Genomic DNA, 21,168 nt, shown 5'->3' on the forward strand with positions numbered 1-21,168 from the left:
AATTCGAAAATAGTGAATTATGAATTGACTGGTACTTCGCAAGAGTCTGTCTAAACACAGTACTGCTTGAAGAACTCAAGTAGCGAGAATAATTTGGACAATCACGGCACTAATCGTAATATATTGGGTCGACTATGATACCGTGAATTCAACAAAGAATCTTACAGTGACTGTATCCAGTACAAAAATTGAAGACAGTGAAAGTTAAATATTGTTCGCCCAAATGACTAATAATAGTAATAATCCATCGTCTACCTAGTATTGATACTTCAAAATAGCAGGTACAGAGGAAAGGCACCTGTGTTTGATCGATAGCATCAGCAGCATTGAGACCAAGAGGACTCAATTGAAGGTGAAATATTTTATCGGTAAGTAAAATTCACCTGCAATGGTATGTACCATTGGAACAAGGAAATATTTTTAAAAATAACTGCTTAGTGTGCAATTGGTTGAAATTAACTCTAATTTCAATATCAATTACATAATAAATAATTTAATTTACTTTGTGTTCATGATTTAGCACATACATATAACGGGATGTAATTCTCTATTTCATGCTCTCACTTGACTAGCAATTTGTGTGTTGAAGTAAGTTACATTTATATTTAATTATAATACTATTGCAAATACCACTTAAGTTATAGAATGTTTGAAGTTATGTAAAATCGGAAATGACAACAATATAGTGATAACTATTTAACATTGAGGTGCTAATAATGTTTTACATAACAACCAACTAAAAACTATTTTGTATTTAAATATTTCTGGTAATTCTTTGAACTGTTTTTTTCTCTATGTATCCTATAGAAATGTGGTTAACTTACTGTGTTTCATGGTAATTTTTATGCGCAAACATTTCAATGTTCCAAATAGCTAAAACACTGGCTACATTAAACTTCATTTAACTTTTAGTACAAATAATAAAAGTTTATTTCTAACTTGGTCAATTATGCTAATAAAACTGTAACAATTAATGGGAAACTGGTTTTTAATAAGATATTTGTTCCAAAAGCAACCTGACTACTTTATTTATATCTAATGTTGAACTCTACAGTCTGACGTTTACTAAGATATCTATACAGGAAATGATAATGAAATATTAATATTACAATAATAAAATATCTCACAACAAAGCTTGCAGTACAGATAAATTATTTAATTTTACACCTTGAGAAATTAAAGTACTCTTGCAAAAGACTCTTCATCATCTAGTGTAACTATTTTGTCAACTGTAGCACTCAAGTGTATTACAGGAAAGCACCAGTACAACGAACTTCAGTTAAACGAACACTTCACTTAACCGAACTCATTGTTTGGTCCCGCCAAAAACGTATATAATAACCTTGAATTTTATTTCATCTTAACGAATTTTACGACGGTCCGTTTCTTCGTGAAACAAAAATATTCACTTGAACGAACAACCTTGAGGCAAATTATGAAAAAAATTACCATCCAAAAACTTGTTCTTTATTTTTAATTTTCTTATTCAAACGTAACAGCGTGTACGTAAACAAAAACAATAACGGAACTAGTATGTGTGCGCACGTACTATCGAAATTAGTAGATAAATTCTCGTGTTTTGAAATAATATTGGAATGGTATTACGTCCGTTGTACGATACAACTAGTACATATTCTCGGATTTTTCGTTTTTTTGGCTACTTACATTACGATAAATTTTGTATGGTACTTTGGCTAACCTGTGTTTTAATTTATTTTTTGAAAGTCATTTTTTTCATCACAGGTCACAGTCCATAGTGTTTTTGTCGTGTCTACAGGCGTGAAATTTTTTACGTTTTTCAATAGTGTTGTGTTCTTCAGTGCCGGTTGTAGAAATGAAGCGTGTGACAGAACAAAAGTGTATATGGGGGAGAGAAAAAATAACGCAATTCATCAAAACTTTCGACCTAAGACCTAACTACATATTCAAAAGAATGACGATGCTTGTCGTCTTCAAATGTTTTGGAACACCATGCGTTTTGTAATGTATGCATGTGTAACTTTTCGATTGCACACGTTGGAAGGGATGACTGTAGAGGGCACATTGAATTAAATAAACATGCGGAATATTTTATAGTCATGACGAGCAATAAATCCATATCGTATTTTTTTCGCTACATCTGAAGAAACGAAAGTAACTAACGCAGAGTTATTGTTTACAAGTTCTGTTGTTTGTTTATAAGACAGTTCTTATCCAACCAGGATAAAAGAAGCAAATAAAAAGACAATTGTTCAAAAGTATAACTTTGCATACTTTGAATTGAAGGTTGAAAATTTCCTGTAAAATTATTGACATTTCTTACATATTCAGATGATTGTATTGTTCAAATCGTTTTTTTTTTCCTTTGATTCATTAATTTTCATTGTATTCATATGCATAGGCCTACATTTTTCTTTTTTTTTTTGCATATTATTGTCCTTATTTTATCTCGTGTGTGTCATAATTCCTCAGGAAAAATTTATCGTACATGTACTTTTTCCATATAATTGTCATTACTGATGGGTGTGATTTGAGGTTGGCAGCTCTGCCTACAATGTGTCTCCTGACCATAGACAAAGCATCAGCAGAGAGTATGTGAACAGGTTCTTCAAGCGGCCATAGACTAATGACTGAGATACTGAACCTTAGTACACTTAAGATGTTTCATGTATTAACGGTATACATATTTATAACAATGCTTATGTTTCAGTATAAAGAACTTCAGTATAACAAACTCAACTATTTTTGGTCCCTTCGTGTTCTTTATAGTGAAGCTTTCCTGTAATTAGTTATTTTCTCCCTGGTATAACATGATAACAGTGTGGAAAAGCTTAGCAAGAAATTATTTATACCTTGTCTACATTTTTCAAATAACTAACAGTACACAAATGGTAACTAACTGGTTCTGCCAACCTACAGTACAAGGTCCACTAACAAAAAAAAGAAAAAAGAAAAACAAACCTGAAATTAGCTCTGATCTGGAGCGTTATCCGCAGTACAGAGCGAGTGATTGGTTGAATACTGGCTTCCATTTCTACCATTGGGAGCTCTTCTGCACATTTCTTCACCGTTTGACCCATTCTCGGATGGCGCAACAGGGTTCCTTGAAGGATTGAATACACATTTAGAGAACCATGGACATGTCACACAATTTATTTAAATCGAAATTGAAGTTATAAGTTTACTGCCATATAATCCCAAATAAAAAATTGAGTATCACAAGAATCCAGTTACATATTGTAATGACATTTTTAAATACTTGTGCAATGGTTTAGTATGAATGAATTATGCTTAATATCTCATTAAATTTGAGTGTTTTGAGATCATTAGACTAAATTAATAATGCACTAATAAATATTTAATGGAACTTAAAATCTTGTGAACATTATTTATAATTAGGGGCAATGAAAAATGGTAAATAAAATGTTTCAATTTCGGTGAATAAACTAGAGGATTTCGTTATAAAATTTCGGTATTATAAGATAATTTCGTTGAATAAAATCAATGTATTTAGAATAATTTTTATTCATTTCATAAGCGATGAGATTCAATTATAACAATTTTTTACACAAGACATTCATAATAATACACATTTAAGATTTATAATACAATTTATAAAGAATATAATGAATATAGTCTTCTAGTCATATCTCTGCTTTGTGGTTTCCCACATACTGTTTCCTCAAATTTTGTATACAGTTTTAAGGCCATGTTGCCCATGTTGCAGTGTTTTTCAACTACTTTTGAAAAATTATAATAATTCCATTTGTATGGAAAAATCGAAATACAGTTTAAACAAAGATGTGTCTGTACACCTACCAAAAAATTGTTTCATATCATTTCAAACAATTTCTTAATATTTTTGACCAAATGTAATACAATTATCAGTAGGTATAAAATAAGCCAAAGTCTATCTAAAAAATTGTGTTATAAAATTTGCAAAACTTGTAACACAGGTTTGTGGCGTGCATAGTGTGACTGTGGATCCTCTTGATTTTTTTTGAAGTAATCTGCTACAATGTTTTTGAATAATTTGCAAAAGTACTTTTAGAGTAAACTAAGTAACTTAACATGGACTTCTTAATCTGTTTACATTGTTTCTGACAAAAATGAAATAGAGAACATGTGAAAATACTGAATTGTGGTAGTAACACAAGTACACAAAAACTTAAAATCCTTGACTTCAATGGCTAGCTCCAAAACACATTCCCAACATAACTTCAATGTTATCAGCCCGCAAAGATGTTCGCTTGTCGGACATGATGTTGCTGTACATGGAAAAAGCCCTCTCACTGTCAACATTGGAAACAGGGATCCACAGGCACTTCACAGCATTGGTTGCATACTCTGGGAAATCTGATTTTAAAGACAGCAGGATGGTAAGAATATCGACGTTCTTAGAAATTGATTTTAAGACTGCCTGTTTAGTCTGAGTGTAGCCTTCTAGAACAAGTCGAAAAGGCACCTGGGATAGGAAAGGAAGTTTTTCAATCTTGTTCTGCAACTCAACAGCGTCAACCTCTAGCCCCTTACAAGCAATTTCTCTGGGATCAAATAAAGCACTCATACTCTCTACAAAATCCTTGGCAGGATCACTGGCAATCAACGATGATAGCTTCAATAGAGACTTTTGTCCTGTTGAAACAAGAGTAGCCCTAACAGCAGATTTCAAGCAAAGTTGTGAGTTCAGCATCTGTGTTGTTGCAGGATGAAAAGTATTATCACTGGCCAATTTGAAACTGGTTTTCAAATCACAAAGTTTTCCTAGCAACCTGTGAGCAAAAGGATATGACGAACCCTCTAAAATCTCAAGCAATTCTACAGTTGATTTACAGTGCTCAACTACAAATCTTGCTTCACATTGCAAAACAGCAACTTTGTCCATAGACATCTGCATGTAATATTCTGTTGAACTTCCACTAGTTTCTGCATCTTCTGTCTTGAAGTATTCTAAAAGATGGGGTAAGTATGTGTCAATGTACTCCACAGCACGGAACCACGAATTCCAGCGTGTTAAAACAGGAGATGGGAACAATTTGGGGTGAATGGACGATACCGTCAGAAACTGCAAATAGTGGTGTTTCCTTTTCCTTGAATTCAAGAAAAACATTTTGGTTTTCATTACACACTCATTCAGTTCAGAAAGCTGTGCCACCCAAATATTGCCAACCAGGCAGAGCTTGTGTGCCCAGCACTGGATATGTAGCAGTTTGTCACTTACCAAAACGTGCAAAAGGTCAACACATTTTGTCATGTACTTCGCCGAGTCGCAAGTGAAAGAAATTACGTTATCATATTTCACATCAAATTTCACCAATATATCAACAATTGCTCGTGAGCATTCTGTCGAATTTGCATTCATCAAAACTTTTGTCCCAGCTACAAGCAATTTTTGTTCACTGCTTGCTGACATAATCTTAAATAGAACGACGAACACACACTGTCCTTTCTTGTTGGTTGTTTCGTCACACAATAAAACAATGTCTTGCCCTTTCACCAGTTCTTTTATTTTCTCCTCCTCTTCAACTTTCAAACTTTCAAGGTAAGTGCTTCGTAAGGTAGATGAATGTGGAAGGTCACCGGACCCTAAAAATAAAAAAAATATTTATTTTCTCCATTTGTATTGATTTCGCACATTCTGAACTAAACTTTTGAAAAATAATCCTGTTTCCATGTGTTTTGATACTAGCACTACATACTTCTCTTGTGAAATTTAAAGGCCCCGTATTTACCTTGCACATTAATAAATTATGGAAATACCAGAGATGAAATATAGAAAAAAGATAAGTAGTTTTTATTATTAGCAAGTATGAAATAATGACCAGTTGGTGTTATTTTAAAGACTTAAGTGATTTGAGAATATTTTGCATGTGACAGAATGATAACAAGTAGCAGTAAAGTTTAAATTACCTACAATTGGGTTGTTAGCAAACTCAAAAAAAAAATAAAAATGCAAAATACATGAAAATTTTTTATTGTGGTAACGAGGCACTTCTACTTAACTTACCTGGAATGTATTCATTCATCCAAGATCGCAGTCCTGGATGGTCCAGTTTTTCAAGCGGGATGTTTGCTTGCACGAAAGCCCGCACTGTGTCTTTCGCTAATTTAGTTTTTTCGGCCTTGAGTTTTTTGTTCATAGACACATTTTCAACAATTGTTATCTGTCTTTTCACTCCGTTGCCACCATTATCCTTGTTGACTTTGTGCGAAGACCTTTGTTTACAATGTTTTTCGCAGCTATCCTTCCTTTTCCAGTCAACTGTTACATTGCAGTACTTGCACATCATAACTTTTTTATGTTTGTCAAACACATAAAACCCTTCACTTTCATACTCCCGTGCCCTTTCAAATACACTTAAAACCTTTGGCATGTTTATGCACAATTTTTACTGACAACGAAACGTTTGTTTAGGAGTTAGTCAAGATAATTTACATTTAGGTTGTGTTACGTTATATTAGGTTATGTTACGATTTTTTTTAATATTCTGCGGTAGCACAACAACCAGTTGGCAAACACGTTTAATTTTTTTACATCCCGTGAACAGGGACAACAAAGGTAACAACTCGCGGGCTGTTCTGTTTGGTATACACGCCCGTAAAAAGTTCTGTTCCAACCAATACCATTCCTCCGTGATTTTTGTTATTCTTTTGTCTGGAAAGCTGTTCCCATTTGTGTACAGTCCGCTACATCGAGTATTGTATCGATGTACGGAAGTTATTTCATGCACTGCTAATAATTTTAACGTATTTTCGAATTAAATTAGATAGGCATTTCGCAATTTCGTTACCAAGTAGCCAATTTCGCGCCTTGACGGTATATTTCGCGCCTTGACGGTATATTTCGCGGTGGTAATAAGATTTCGCGAAAACGAAATGTGTATAGGTGTGCTGTGGATAGGTTAAGTTCACTTTTAGATACAGTACAGATAATTGAAAGGGGTTTTACAAAAATTTCGCGATTTCGCATTCACCATTTTTCACTGCCCCTATTTATAATCAAGGACAATAATGTGTGGAGTGATGGAAAGTATTGTGGCAGTGGCAGAAATGGAACTCCACTGGCTAACTGAAATGTCCACCATGTTTTCCACTGGCAAAAAAAAAGTGTTGGTCAACCCTGCTGGGAATTGAACCCAGATCGACTCAGTAGCAGAAGAGTGATTGGGCCACACAACCACCGAACGCCGGAGAGTAAGTACTTGTCCTGGTACCTATCTCACGAACATCCATGTCGCGTAGCTTGTCCACAGACAGGCGATGGTTTTCAATCTTGTCGATTATGTCCGGACCGAGGATGCGGAACTGTCTCATGGGGCTCTCCTCGGCCCACTGCTGCTGCTCGAACATGATGCTCATCTTGAGCAGTCGACCAGCCACGAGAGGGTTGTTCCTCCGCAGGTACACTTCGAACAGGGCCCGCACAATACGCACGGCATTCTGAAGGACACCAACCAACCACAACAGTGACACATTAAAAAAACATCCTTCAGTCATCACATGTGATGCCACATTTTGAGTCATGGCGATGCACATCAAATTACATAAAAATCTCACTCTTATGACAATATAAACTCCAAATATACATTAAAACCTTAAGAAAATCCTTCTAATCACCATAGTAAGTTTAAAAAAATAGCACTTTACTTATACTTACATACATACAATTTTACCATTTTAATAAGTTTTTCTGTTAATAAGTCTAAAATTTCAAATACCTTGAGAAACTTATTAATGGGGCTTCAATGGACTTAAAAGTTTCAATGTAAGATCTGTTAGAACATACAAGGGTGATGCAAATAGACAATTTACCAATACAGTGAAACTTCATTACAAAGTAGCTCAAAGGATTTTTCACTTTAAAGCACATACTTTCAGATCCCTACAAGATGTTTCATATTTAGAAGCAGTTCAGTATAAAGTACTTTTAAAAAATTGAACCAAAAATGTTGGTTTTTCAGATACATGGTAATGAAAGTTCACTACAGATGTTTAAATATGTTTTATACTTTCATCTTAAATTGAATTTAATTTGTATCTACCATTAAATTTTGATATGCTCTCTTTTGATTTACTAATTCATTATTCTAATGTTGTTACTGTAATTTATTATATCCGTAATAATATTTCTATAGCTGCAGCATATAACACTTTCTTATATCTCTTAATGTTTTCTTGCAGATTTTATATTTAATATTGACGTAATTGTAATATGTCCTGTCACTATGTTTGGTAATGTTGGTTGTGGTCACTGCAGATATGTGGTATGCACTACTTACTAATGTTGGCCAATCACAGAAGTGCCTACCTGTTGTGGTACTTCCTTTCAGCTATAGTGGTATCAACGCGGGTGATGTGTCTACATACCTGCAGTACCTCATTTGTCGTTATTTGTGTGTGCTATATGTATTGTGCCCACCAAAACCCTCCCTGACTATTGGTGGGCATGTAACAAATATAAATAAATAAACAAACCTTATTTCATATGAATGTTATCTCTTTTATTTTGCTTCTGAAAATATTGCTTGTAAACTTCATCATTAGAATGTACTGAACATTAGTTCTAAGTCAATGACAAAAATAACCTGTTACCATTAATAACCTAATGGTAGACTAGTACCCATGCACAGATTTATAAGAAAGACTTGATCATGGTCTACAAATTAATTCACAATATAATTTAATTTTGTAAAAAAAAAAATTATACCCACTCATTTTATCAATCAGAATGCACTATAAAACAAAGCAACATTATAATTTTAATTGGACATGTACCTGAGTGACGTATGACAAATCTGACACCAATGAGAATGAATTTACTCTTCCACGAGACAGGAAAGTCTGGAGCAAAATGTTCACTTTCCCATGCAGATTCTCGCTGCCTCCCGCAACTGATGTTGAACAGTTAGTATGTTGCAGTTCATCCAACTCTTCGAGTTCATCATCACGGACCTTCAAAAATTGGAGATGAACACTGACAGACTCATGATAATGACTCATGATTTTTTTTATAGGTTTACATTTTTAGTGAAAAGAATTTCTGCTTTACGTGAAGTATCTCTGGATTTCTTGTAGAAAAATTTATTATTAAAAATACACTGTAGGTAAACATTACAAGTCTCACATGAGAGCAAACGATACTGAGCTGATGCTAAACAAAAGTGTAAATACGTGTCAGTGCCCTACATAAGTCTGTGATTCACTTCCAGCAGCAAAAACAGTTTACAAGAGCAATGAGGCCTCTTAATTTATACAAGTAATTTTTAAATACATTTATTGAAAAAAAATTTCATAATGTACACAAAACAGTACCTTCAACTGTTCAAACTCTGTTGCCTGTGAAACCATTCCCAGTATCTGAGTGTCATCCAAACAATCAGACATTAAATCATTGAAAACTTCAACGGTGTCATATTTTATGTAGAAATGGCTTGCAGTTCGTCCCAAATCTGCAAAATAAAAAAATAAAACACTCTATAACAGTACTGTACAAATATGATTTTATAAATGTATCCAATGACAGTACGTAATGAGATTACAATGAAACAAAGATTCACTTTTCTGATAGTAGTTTTTTTTTTTTTGCAGAAGGTTTTGTAAAACTGGTTATAAAATATGTTGGAATTAAACCCAAAAAAAAGTTTTGAGTATGCGCAAAATAATTTTCTTAAAAATTGTGAAATTTTTTTTTTATGTCAAAATGAAATATACTTTCTGGACAGACCTTAAAATATTTCTAATCTGTATACCAAATATACGTGCTTAAATGATATACCATGATATACCATAATATAGTGAGTAAAAATAAATGTTTCAAGTTATGTGAATCATGGAGTCGTCACAAGACTGGTTTGCAGCACTTCTGCTCACCTGTGGCACTGAGACTTCCTGTGCGCACGTCGAAACGAATCATGCGTGCTTTGTCCAGAGCTTGGGCAGCGGCGGTTATCAGCTCTCTTCTCTTTAATTCCAAACTTGGGTCGTCCTACCATCGGGAAGAAAACACAACTTTAAGTGTCTTATGTTTTATGGCACATGTCTTACTCCTTGGTCACAAATGTTTTATATCAATGTAAAAACTCAATGTTCTATGTATAATAGACACACTACTATGTGCATTAATAACCATAATACATTCAAATTGGAACATTTATGGGTCAGTCTCTGTGAAATCAAACAAAGGGCTGGACCTTCATATGTCAGAATAAGGCAATATATTTTTTTTTTATGTTGGTAGTACTAGTTATTAATTTCCATTGAGGTAAGTACACATTTCATTTTTCAGCACTCTCTTGGTTAAATTGTTTACATATATGTATATATATATATTGTTATACTTATAAATACATATTGCTTTCAATCATACATTATAATATTATAGAAATATAAAAAAAATTAACTTGTTGCAACTTGTGAGATTCCTAGTTTTGAAATTACAATCTCACAGGCTGTTAATCCATCATTGTAAATTTACTGTACACAAATATACATCATATTGCTACAGTATAATATAGTGATGTGCGAGTCTCGGCATCATCGAGAACGAGTCGAGACAAAAAATTTCTCGATCTCGTCTCGAGATAATTTTTTTGGCTCGGAATTTTCGAGAATTTTGTAAACAAGAAATAGGTTAGGTAATATAATATATTGAGGCAGCATTTTGTGTTGCGTGTTGAAATAATTAACATATCTTCAACGTAACGTAGATCGAATAAAATAAAATATACTTGTTACGATAGTATACACGATAAATTATTAAAAAGTTAAAAACGAACAACTTCCGTTCACAAGTCACTACATGAAACGGTAAACGTAAACAATGAATTGTGCTGTGGTTATCACATTAAATTACAGAAGAAAATGATTATTTTCCGTTAATAAAACCAACATTAAAGTTAAAAATAAATCATTTTCGGTATCAATATCAAGAGTATCAACGTAAAACGGTACGGTAAAAAATAAAAATATAAACATGACTGCAGAATTCTTCCGCGATTGCATTTTGTTTTATGGCCTTAGGTTATACACACGGCCAGCAGTATATAACAAGCAACATGATGTTTAAATTGCGGTCCGTATCGATAGTGACATATCGATAGTGGCGAATGTTCAGACTTTCATGATCAAGTACCGTCCATGGCTCAAGAAAACTGTATAGACTATGGAGTCAAAAACGTATGTTTACATACGACAGTAGGCAAATAAACTTGAGTGTAAAGGTAAAGTTGTAATTGCAATTGCAATTGTGGATACTTGATAAAATTAGTGAATAATTATGTATGTTTGTCAGATTATTGAGTTTTACTTTTTTGGATCATATTATCCTGTTAACTAAAGTACAGATTTCTCGATCTCGACTCGATTCTCGAGAATTTTTAAATTGCTTTCTCGATCTCGTCTCGAATTCAAAAAAGTCTTTCTCGCACATGCCTAGTATAATACCATGGATTTATTGAATGTTTGACACATTATGTTCAAGTTTACCTAAAAACCATGGTTTATGTTAGTTACAATCTTTTTTTTTTTTGTAATAGTTTAGATAGTAGGGCTGATAGACTTGGTTTGTGTGAATGTGAGTAATAATTTCTCACGTCCACTTTCAAGCTCTGTTTGTAACATGTAGGCTACAGCCTACTCAAGATTAAAACCAAATTATTGACTACAATCTTTTGCAGGTGAACTTTGGTTTGCAGTTTTATTGATTAAAATCTGAGACAAATCATTAAAAAAAAAAAAAGGACTAACAAACTATAGAAGAGGTCAAATATTAATACAACAATCTATAATTAAATTTTGAAACAGACCATGACGGCGTAATACGATTTGATGTGACTACAGTTAAATCAAGAAGCAGAGAGTCATCAACTAGATCCAGCAACAACTAGAAACCCAAACGGCTGAGAACTGCAGATGGCTACACGCAGGAGCAGAGGGTCCGCATCGAGATTGGGTTACTACCCATAGAAAAGTAAGGCTACGAGGAACCAAGGTTTGCTGTGATCCCTGGCAGACAGCAGTAGAAGGATCTCTACGAGATCTCATTGGCCGGCGTCATAATCAAACTACAGAACCCATACACTCAGGAGGAGTGCATTAACTACATACCTTCTAAGAACTTCAGTACCACTTATACCAAATGACGTGTACTTGTAGGATTTAGAGTTAGATTCTTTGATTGGCAAAGTATGTTGAAATTTGTTTATTCTTGTTTACTGCAAATTGCATTTCACATTTAATGCAAATTGCTCAATGTCATAAATAGTTTAAATATAACCACCAGGAACAGAAATTTTTTGTTTGATATAATAAATTTCAGTAGTAATGAGATTTTAAGAGTACAAACGCTACAAGCTAGTTGAAGCATTCATTTTTCTTTAATCAATGATTTAAAATTTAGTACTGTTGTTATTAATTTTCATGTTCAGGATCTAACATAAAATCATAAAATAGTTAATTCCAAACTACTATTTATTTTTTTGTTACTGATTAACATATAAAACAATATAATTTTGATTGTACTCATGCTGTATACTATTTTTGGTCATGATTCATGACATAATATTATACTGAGAAACGTATACACATATGAAAGTAAAGTCTGGCATCATATGGGTTTACATTTAAATATTGGTATCGCAAATGGACATTTACTTAAATTATGTTAATTTTATTCTAGCAAAGAACTTTATGGAAGACATGCATTACATTTTGAAAAGTGTAAAGTAACTTTGTACCCCATTGTTACATTCAGACGTTACCGCCAGGAGTACATTAATAACAACTTATAACTAAGCACACCAAAATAATCATTTTCCAACTATGTAATCTGCCATTAGAACACTAACCTTTGTGTACTTTACAGAACTCAAGCATGCCAAAACAACATGGCTTCTCATAGACAAAACAAATTGTAGTGCCGGAATAAGAATAATTAGTGTCCCAACAACAGTAAAGTAACTTATTAAAGAATCACTGTTTAGCTATTACTATGAACCACCATTTGCTGAATCAGCATAAACGTTTTGGTGCACAACTAATTTTTAAATGTATCTATTATGTTTACTTACTACAACATCTTGGTAATTTAAGCCATACACCTGGGGGTTTATCCTCATTCGTACAAAGAGATAGGTATAGCTCAACCACTGCACAGCTTCATCGACATTCGAAATTGTTCCCAAGGTGACCTAGAAACACACATATTGTATATAAAAACTAGTGTAACCAAGCACTACATTACACTGAATTGTATTTATTATTGTATAAAATGTACAGTGGCTTTAGAACTAAAAAATTAGAAACAATGTTCATGACAAAATACAAGAGAGAGTTGCAAGGAGTATAGAATCAATATACCTATACATATATAGAAAGAAGTGGCAGATAAATATTACATCAAACTTCAGGATTTTAGGGGGGAGCTAGATGTATTTCATCCTGATATTAGACATGGATTGCAGATAAACGTGAGATGTACACCCAGAGCAACAGGAAATATTTTTAAAATTTTTAGCTTACAATCAAATATCAACACTCATTTAACAAAGAATTAGACTTATACAAGTTCCTAGCTGCACAGATGAAAGATTGGTCACCTACGTGTCAGTATATATGTTTACTGGCTACAAGCACCTATTTACTGTAAAATTCGTTATTGCTCTTGCATTTAATGTCTGACTACCTTTAGTTTATGGCAAATATTAACTTGTTACAGGCGACAATAGTACATGTCGAGCAGATAAAAGACATCCTGTCCCTTTCTGACCACAAATTGCACTTGATAGAATTATCGTATATTATAATTTAGACCAATCGCTTTTCCCTGTTACAAGAAGCAGCCAAAGAAAGTAACTGACAAAAACATAACTTTCACAAGCTTCTAAATCCGCTAGGGGTGAGCCGATCACCACATTTGCCGATCATGCCGATGCCAGAAATGTGGTACCGATCATGCCGATTTTTTTGACCGATTAGTGCTTTTTTAAGTTGGTTGTAAAATATGCTCCGAATTACTTAAGTTAAATAATTTTACTTGAAACTACTCATTACTGAATACCCTAAACAAATAGGTTACATATATTTATATGACAAACTTTTGATTTAGACACTGATTTTTAGTTGTTCCCATAAACTAATCTGGAAATCTATTAACCCCTTTAACAAAGTCTATAACACACTGTTGACCAACTAAAAAATCATCGTCACACAATTCGAAAATGAATGTGCTCCAAATTACTTAAGTTAAATAATTTTACTTGAAACTACTCATTACTGAATACCCTAAACAAATAGGTTACATATATTTATATGACAAACTTTTGATTTAGACACTGATTATTAGTTGTTCCCATAAACTAATCTGGAAATCTATTAATCCCTTAAACAAAATCTATAACACACTGTTAACCAACTAATCATCATCGTCACACCATTCGAAAATGAATGTTTGTTTACATTTTTCCGCTTTTTGGCGCGATTTAAAATGCTTTCTGCTTGATATTAAGACGCTGTTCCAACTATATGCCAGCGCCCCCAGCTGACGTGGTATGGCCACTCACGTAAGGCTGTTCCAAACACCGCCACCGTTCGCCCAATCATCTGCGTGCTTTTGTATTTATCGGGTGTCGCTGTTCCAAGGTGACGTCAGTGCCCCGAGCGGTGTACGTAGGCCTTAAAACTTCGCCTGTTTGTCTTATCTATCCAAACATTATGCCGGAAAGGAAAATAAACGCCGTAGTTTTACGTATTTTTACAGTATATTTTTGAGTTTAACATTATAACGTGAGCGTGTGTAAGCTTTTGTTTGCTTTAGTGCATTTATGACTAATGTTCAGTGGCGGCCATGTTGCGGTGTTTGTTTATCAGTGACGAGACAGTATTTTACCCAGTTTTTAAATTTCGCTTAAAAACACTGCGATTTTGCGTTTTAATATTAAATTTCGTGTAAAAACGCTGTGTTATGGCGATTTCGCGTTTATCGTCGTTTAATCGCGATCGCGAAAAGAACAGGCCCCTATGCATGACTTATTAAACAATTTGGTGTGCTTTTGTTTACTATTTTTTAACAAACGTACTTTTCATGAATATGTTTATTTTTTAAGAATAACTTTACTTAATTTTTTTTCTGAAGAAAAGATTAAAACACGTAAGTAACGTAAGTGTTACTTTAAAACGTCAAGCAACAGTTCTGAAGCAAAAAATATGTCGGCGCCTTTTGTGTTACGTAGAGATTTTTTTGTCTTCAGAAAGCGGTAATCGGCAAAAAGGATCGGCATGCATGAAGCCGATCATGCATATGACCAAAATGACCAAAATCGGCCGATCTTAATAATCGGCAATCGGCATCGGCTCACCCCTAAAATCCGCCAATGACGACAAATGTCCGCCACTCAACAGCACAGACCAGCATTCGATTCAACAAGCAATCACAATGATGCCTGGATGTGATAAGACTCTTGATAGCAGCCCTTAAGAGCGGTCCTCAGTAGTAACATCACAGTTTTAGTTAAGTAGGGCACACTTGCACAACAAAGCACAGGCTTATTTTTCCGGGGTTGAAAAAAAAAAAACCAAACCACCTATGTTATTTTTTGTTTAAACCAAGTTTATTAGGTTTGAAACCAGATTTTCTTATTATGTTAGTTATTATGGTTCTCATCATGATCAAATGAAAGCCATACAACATCCCACTTTCTGCCACTCATGCTGAACCAGAAAAGTTATAACATCAAAGAACTGAAGTCCAGCAAATCTGCACATCTGATGGGACTTAACCACAGAAAGGGTACTTTCCTCCCTGGAAGAGTATTCTCAACAGAATGGGTGTTTCCCATGGAATGGGGATTTACAATAGTCTGGGATCTCCCACAGAATAGGAATTAACTATTTAATATTTTTAAATTTAGAGGAATATTTAGCTGGATATAATTTACAACTTAAGTCAAATAATTTAAATGATAAGATCATGATTAGTATACAATATTTTGTTTAAGTAAACCACAAGCCACCTTAATATTAGCAAACTTGTGTTTTTATTAGAGTGGAATTAGAACTTTCATTAAGAAAGTTAAGATATTCTATTTAAAAATTTAATTTGGTTTTTTTTTTTTATAAAAACCACTTGGTTTAAATTGTGGTTTAAATCAGCCAAGCCTTGCTACAAAGCTACATAAATACCTCTGCATTGAGATTGTCAGCCAGAAACTTGATGAAGTTGCTCTCGATGGGAAACTGGTTGGTGAGAAGCGACAAGTAATGGCTCAGTTTGTCGTGACTCGTGATGATGATGCCGTGGCCAGACTTGTCGAACTGCGGCCGCCCTGCACGGCCAAATATCTGAAGTACATCCAATATTCCAAGGTCCACGAAGGACCCATACTTGGCATCATAAATCTCTGTTCCCTGTAACAAAAAAAAATTTTCATGCATTCATAAACTAGTAACATTAAAGCAAACACTTGTATTATATATTGTGAATGTAACCCAATTGCTATATTAAGTGCTGCCCTACAGTGTTAGCTGGTGAAGAGCTGAAATTTACCTAAGTAAAGGTTTTATGGCATGCCTTAGGATTTCCAATTTTTTTGACTTGTCAATTACAAAACCGTAGTCACTTAAAATTGTAGCTATCATTTCACAGTTAAAATCAAGGTAGAATTATTTTTTTACCTAAATTTTTGGTCTTCCTAACATCATTTACTACAAGTTATGTTATTTTTACTAAAACATGATTCAATTTTTGTGACCCTGTTTTGCAAAATGTTGGTTCATACTCATTTATACAATGTTTATTCCTGTCAGTGTAATAGCATGCATTCACGCTGTAAGTGTAATTTTTCAACCTAACATTTATAGCTCGTCAGCATTGCTGAAGGATGCAAGTTTAAATATACAGCTGCAACAGAATCAGAAATATTTTAATTCTTTAGTAAATGGTTTTTTTTTGTTCAATGTCTTAACTTCCTTGGTTTAGTTTATTGTGTATTTCAGGCAAATGAATCATGTAAGAATTTCATAAAAATATTCTAACAAAACATTTCTCAATAAACTTATAAAAAACTTATGATGTGTTGGACAACTTTTCATTTTTCAAGTAAATAAAAAAACCGAAAATGATAAAAGGTATTAACAAATTCAAGGAATGTCTGGATGTTTAACTGCTTGATTAAAAGAAATTAGGTATTACGTATTAATCATGGTAGCTTTCAAGCAAAGAAAAGTAACAAATATGTGTAAATAACTTTAAAACTCCAAGGCATTTTTTTTTTACATGAATCAAAACAGAAACACCTAAAACAGTAACCAGAGTTATGTTATGTTAACTTCAAACATTAACAAAGTATTATGAAACACACTACATATCCAATTGTTACTACATATTTGCATAAGACACTTTATGAGAGCATTTGTCAAATTTGGAATAATGAAAATTTTTAAAAACACACAACCATCTAATTCTTTTGGATGGATTTAGTGTGAGCAAAGCATTTAAATCAAACAAATACCCAATCAGCCGATGTCTAGAAGCTGTATGCATGATCACAAAATCCATGAAATGTACAAATTAACAAAATTATATACAGTAGAACCCCGATTATCCGTGTTAATGAAGGGGACGAGTGAGTCGGATAATCGAAAATCGCGATTAACCGAGTCATGCTTGCCTCAAAGGTCATTAGCCCACAGACAGCCATCTGTGGACATTCGGAGATTACATATATACACATGCTTTGTGTGCGTGTGCGTTGTTGACATAGAAGCGGACTGCTTAGTGCTGGGCAGCAGTGGTTTTTAAGTCTTTCGTGTGCGGAGACGTGGGCACGCGAGTCGTTGTTGCACCGAGGTGTGTGACTAGCCGCCCGCCATTCCGAGGGCCCAAGACAGCTGATAGCTGCCAAGGTCACGCATTCTTTTCATCGCCCGTAAGCGACGCTGCCACACTTCGCTCATTGCTCTGTTGTCAGTAACACCATCGGGCTGGTTATTGTTTTACAGAACGACTGCCTTTAAAATTCTTTTCGAGATAAGATTTTTCATACCAGTGCATTGAGACTTGATTTGATGGTTTTGAAACGGTGTCTCTGTCTCGTATAATTCACGGTGTTTTTATCCCCCTTTATGAATTTAAAATGTTAGATTTTTTATTTTTAGTTTGCTGAACGTGGAATTAGTGCAAAAACGGCCTATTATGACTTAGTGTTGCAGATGGGTCGGAAATCTTATAACGACCACCTCTCTATAACGACCCTAATCTCGGGAACCGTGAGGGGTCGTTATATCTATTCTCCGTTTACTCTTAGCTGAGTTTTGAAATAAACAAACACCGTCGTATCACTGTGCCGCGTCAGCAAGTGATAGGCTGAATTTATCTTGCGTGCCAAGCACTAGTTGCAACACACACACTTCCGTACAGTCGGTGCTCATAAAATAACGGAGAAGTAATATAACAAGAAAATGGTTGTTCTGTGAAGCCTAGTTTTTTTAAAAAAATTACGTCTGCTGTGATAAAATTACGCAACTTAATGCTACACCCTCCGACCTTTTCTGTTGAAACCATTCAAACAAACAAGTGTCCAAGCTGCTAAATGTGGATTCGTTCATCGTCTTGCGTTTATTTAATCCACTTGAAGTGTCAGCCTGTGAAGCAAACTGAAGGATTTTTTCGCGATTTTTTATGATGTCGCGCACTGTTGTGTTACCGACATTAAACTCAGTCGCAAGTTTGCAATCGTTTCTCCACTCTGAAATCTTTCTATAATTTTTGTTTTGCTGTCGATGGACAGTACCACTCTCTTTCTTTTCTGTTCATTTGATGACATGATGAAATGTTGCGCTCAACACTTCCGCACAACACAACGGTATAATCCGTCGGAATGCAGATCACTGTTACAATACATAAAATTATCACCACCTTGACGCTTCAACAACGTACACTAATGGAATGGACTGTCTCCATGCGCCGGGTAATCTCTGTGGCACGGCGCCGTGCTGCGCGCGGGAGTGTACAGTCCGGTCATGCGGACGTGGAATCGCGCACCAGTGTATAATCTATTCACGTAACATGGAACACAAAAATATTATGTACATACGTATGTATGTACTAGTATTTTTTTTTTTTAACTTTCTGTGTATATAAACATAACTGAGTCAAAGTACTTTGACCAACATACATTTTGCAAAGTATTTTAACATTTACATACATTTTGAATCATTGGTTATATGTAGGGGCCTGTTCTTTTCGCGATCGCGATTAAACGATGATAAACGCGAAATCACCGTTAAATACAGTTTTTACGCGAAATCGCCATAACACAGCGTTTTTACACGAAATTTTGTATTAAAACGCGAAATCGCAGTGTTTTTACGCGAAATTTAAAAACTGGGTAAAATACTTGTCTCGTCAATGGTAAACAAACACCGCAACATGGCCGCCAAACAATCATAAATGCACTAAAGCAAACAAAAGCTTACACACGCTCACGTTATAATGTTAAACCCAAAAATATACTGTAAAAATACGCAAAACTACGGCGTTTATTTTTCTTTCCGGCATAATGTTTGGATAGATAAGACAAACAGGCGAAGTTTTAAAGCGTACGCACACCGCTCGGGGCACTGACGTCAGCTTGGAACAGCGACACCGGATAAATACAAAAGCAAGCAGATGATTGGGCGAACGGTGTTTGTAACAGCCTTACGTGAGTGGCCATATCACGTCAGCCAGGGGCGCTGGCATATAGTTGGAACAGCGTCGTAGTATCAAGCAGATTAAATCGCGCCAAAAAGCGGAAAAAAGTAAACAAACATTAATTTTCGAATGGTGTGACGATGGTGATTAGTTGGCCAACAGTTTTTTAAGATTTTGTTGGGTCCTTACAACAACGCGGAAATAACATAACGCCAAATGTCAAAATTGACCACAAAGCCGAAATAACAACTGAATGAATTTGTGTGTGTTTCTTAAATGTACCTTAACGCCTAAATACCACAATCAAACCTAACCTTACCTTACTTACCTTACCTACATTACCTTACCTTACCTAACCTAGCCTAGCCTAACCTAGCCTAACCTAACCTAGCCTAGCCTAACCTAGCCTATCCTATCCTGCCTAACCTAGTCTAACCTAACCCAACCTTTGTGGCAGCCCTGTAATGACATCTTTTGGCGTTGTGGTACACAGCAGTTTTCTAGCTGTCGTCGTTGTGATCAATTTGGCATTTAGGCGTTGTGGTGCGTCCTCGATTTTGTTAAAGGGATTAATAGTTTTCCAGATTAGTTTATGGGAACGAACTAATAATCAGTGTCTAAATCAAAAGTATTGTCATATAAATGTATGTAACCTATTTGTTTAGGGTATTCAGTAATGAGTAGGTTCAAGTAAAATTATTTAACTTAAATAATTTTAGATATATTTACGAAAACACACACTTTTTTTTTTTTTTTTAGTTTTTAGCACCGCTTTTGTGTTTTTAAGTGAATTTTAGCACCGCTTTTGTGTTTAAAAGTGAATTTTAACACCGCTTTTGGTAATTTTTAATGACGAAATCTGAAAATTTTATTTACCACTTTCAGGGGGCCCTAGTTATATGTAACTAAAAAATTGGACTTGATGGACATAAATCGCGGTTAATCCGCGAATCAGATGATCGAGTCGCGGATAATCGGGGTTCTACTGTATATGTTTTTTTAATTTTATATGACTACAGGGCACACTCACATAAAATAAAAGTTTACTATAAGTGTTTACTTACTCTTATAATCACAGCATGGGCAGGAAGATTAACACCCCATGCTAGAGTTGAAGTACACACCAGTACCTTGATGAGGCCACTTCCAAAATACTTCTCTACCAAGTTTCTGCAAGCAAAAACTAATTTACAATAAATTTTGAAACAAGTCACAAAAATGTATAACCAATTAATATAAAATACATAATTCAATGAATAATTAACTAAAAATAAGTAAATAAATAATGATATAGGTAATTAATTCTGTTGAACAGAGGGACATATTTAGATGATTCTCATTTGTATATCTTATATATAGGAACAATTACAATTGATTATAGTCTCAAATTATTTTCATTTTATTGCTGTATATTGAGAAGTAGATTTTCTTCTGAGAATGTACAGATTAAGTGGCATATTAAAAAAAAATTATATGATAACAACAAACTTTGCTCATTTTAA

At 34.4% G+C, this 21,168-nt stretch overlaps 2 protein-coding genes and 1 long non-coding RNA gene across 3 annotated transcripts in view; 1 reads left to right on the forward strand and 2 right to left on the reverse strand.

Annotated features, from left to right (window-relative positions):
* The window catches only part of LOC134532765 (activating signal cointegrator 1 complex subunit 3), an 86,915-nt gene that overhangs the window by 41,774 nt on the left and 23,973 nt on the right, over nt 1–21,168 (reverse strand). Inside the window, exons 16-23 of the mRNA XM_063369595.1 lie at nt 20,731–20,836; nt 16,156–16,380; nt 13,047–13,166; nt 9,850–9,964; nt 9,292–9,428; nt 8,755–8,931; nt 7,194–7,419; nt 2,941–3,082 (exon numbers count right to left, since the gene is read on the reverse strand). Coding sequence (XP_063225665.1) covers nt 2,941–3,082; nt 7,194–7,419; nt 8,755–8,931; nt 9,292–9,428; nt 9,850–9,964; nt 13,047–13,166; nt 16,156–16,380; nt 20,731–20,836 — 1,248 coding nt within the window. The remainder of the gene's footprint in view (nt 1–2,940; nt 3,083–7,193; nt 7,420–8,754; nt 8,932–9,291; nt 9,429–9,849; nt 9,965–13,046; nt 13,167–16,155; nt 16,381–20,730; nt 20,837–21,168) is intronic.
* LOC134532767 (uncharacterized) lies at nt 3,455–7,186 on the reverse strand. Its single transcript, XM_063369602.1, has 2 exons — nt 5,987–7,186; nt 3,455–5,565 (listed from the first exon to the last, which is right to left on the reverse strand). The coding sequence occupies exons 1-2, from the start codon at nt 6,351–6,353 to the stop codon at nt 4,163–4,165; spliced, it is 1,770 nt and encodes a 589-aa protein (XP_063225672.1). The 5' UTR covers nt 6,354–7,186; the 3' UTR covers nt 3,455–4,162.
* Nucleotides 10,452–17,041, forward strand: LOC134532770 (uncharacterized). The gene is made up of 2 exons (XR_010075179.1): nt 10,452–11,198; nt 11,655–17,041. It is a non-coding gene; the product is annotated as an uncharacterized LOC134532770 (long non-coding RNA).

Source organism: Bacillus rossius, chromosome 6 (assembly GCF_032445375.1).
Source record: "Bacillus rossius redtenbacheri isolate Brsri chromosome 6, Brsri_v3, whole genome shotgun sequence".
Lineage (NCBI taxonomy): Eukaryota > Metazoa > Arthropoda > Insecta > Phasmatodea > Bacillidae > Bacillus > Bacillus rossius.

Excerpts from the sequence above, each read along its gene's own strand:
- LOC134532767 (XM_063369602.1), bottom strand. The coding sequence starts at position 6,353 with ATGCCAAAGGTTTTAAGTGTATTTGAAAGGGCACGGGAGTATGAAAGT. Across the intron at positions 5,566-5,986 it reads GATGAATGAATACATTCCAG|GGTCCGGTGACCTTCCACAT; the intron begins GTAAGTTAAGTA and ends TTTTATTTTTAG.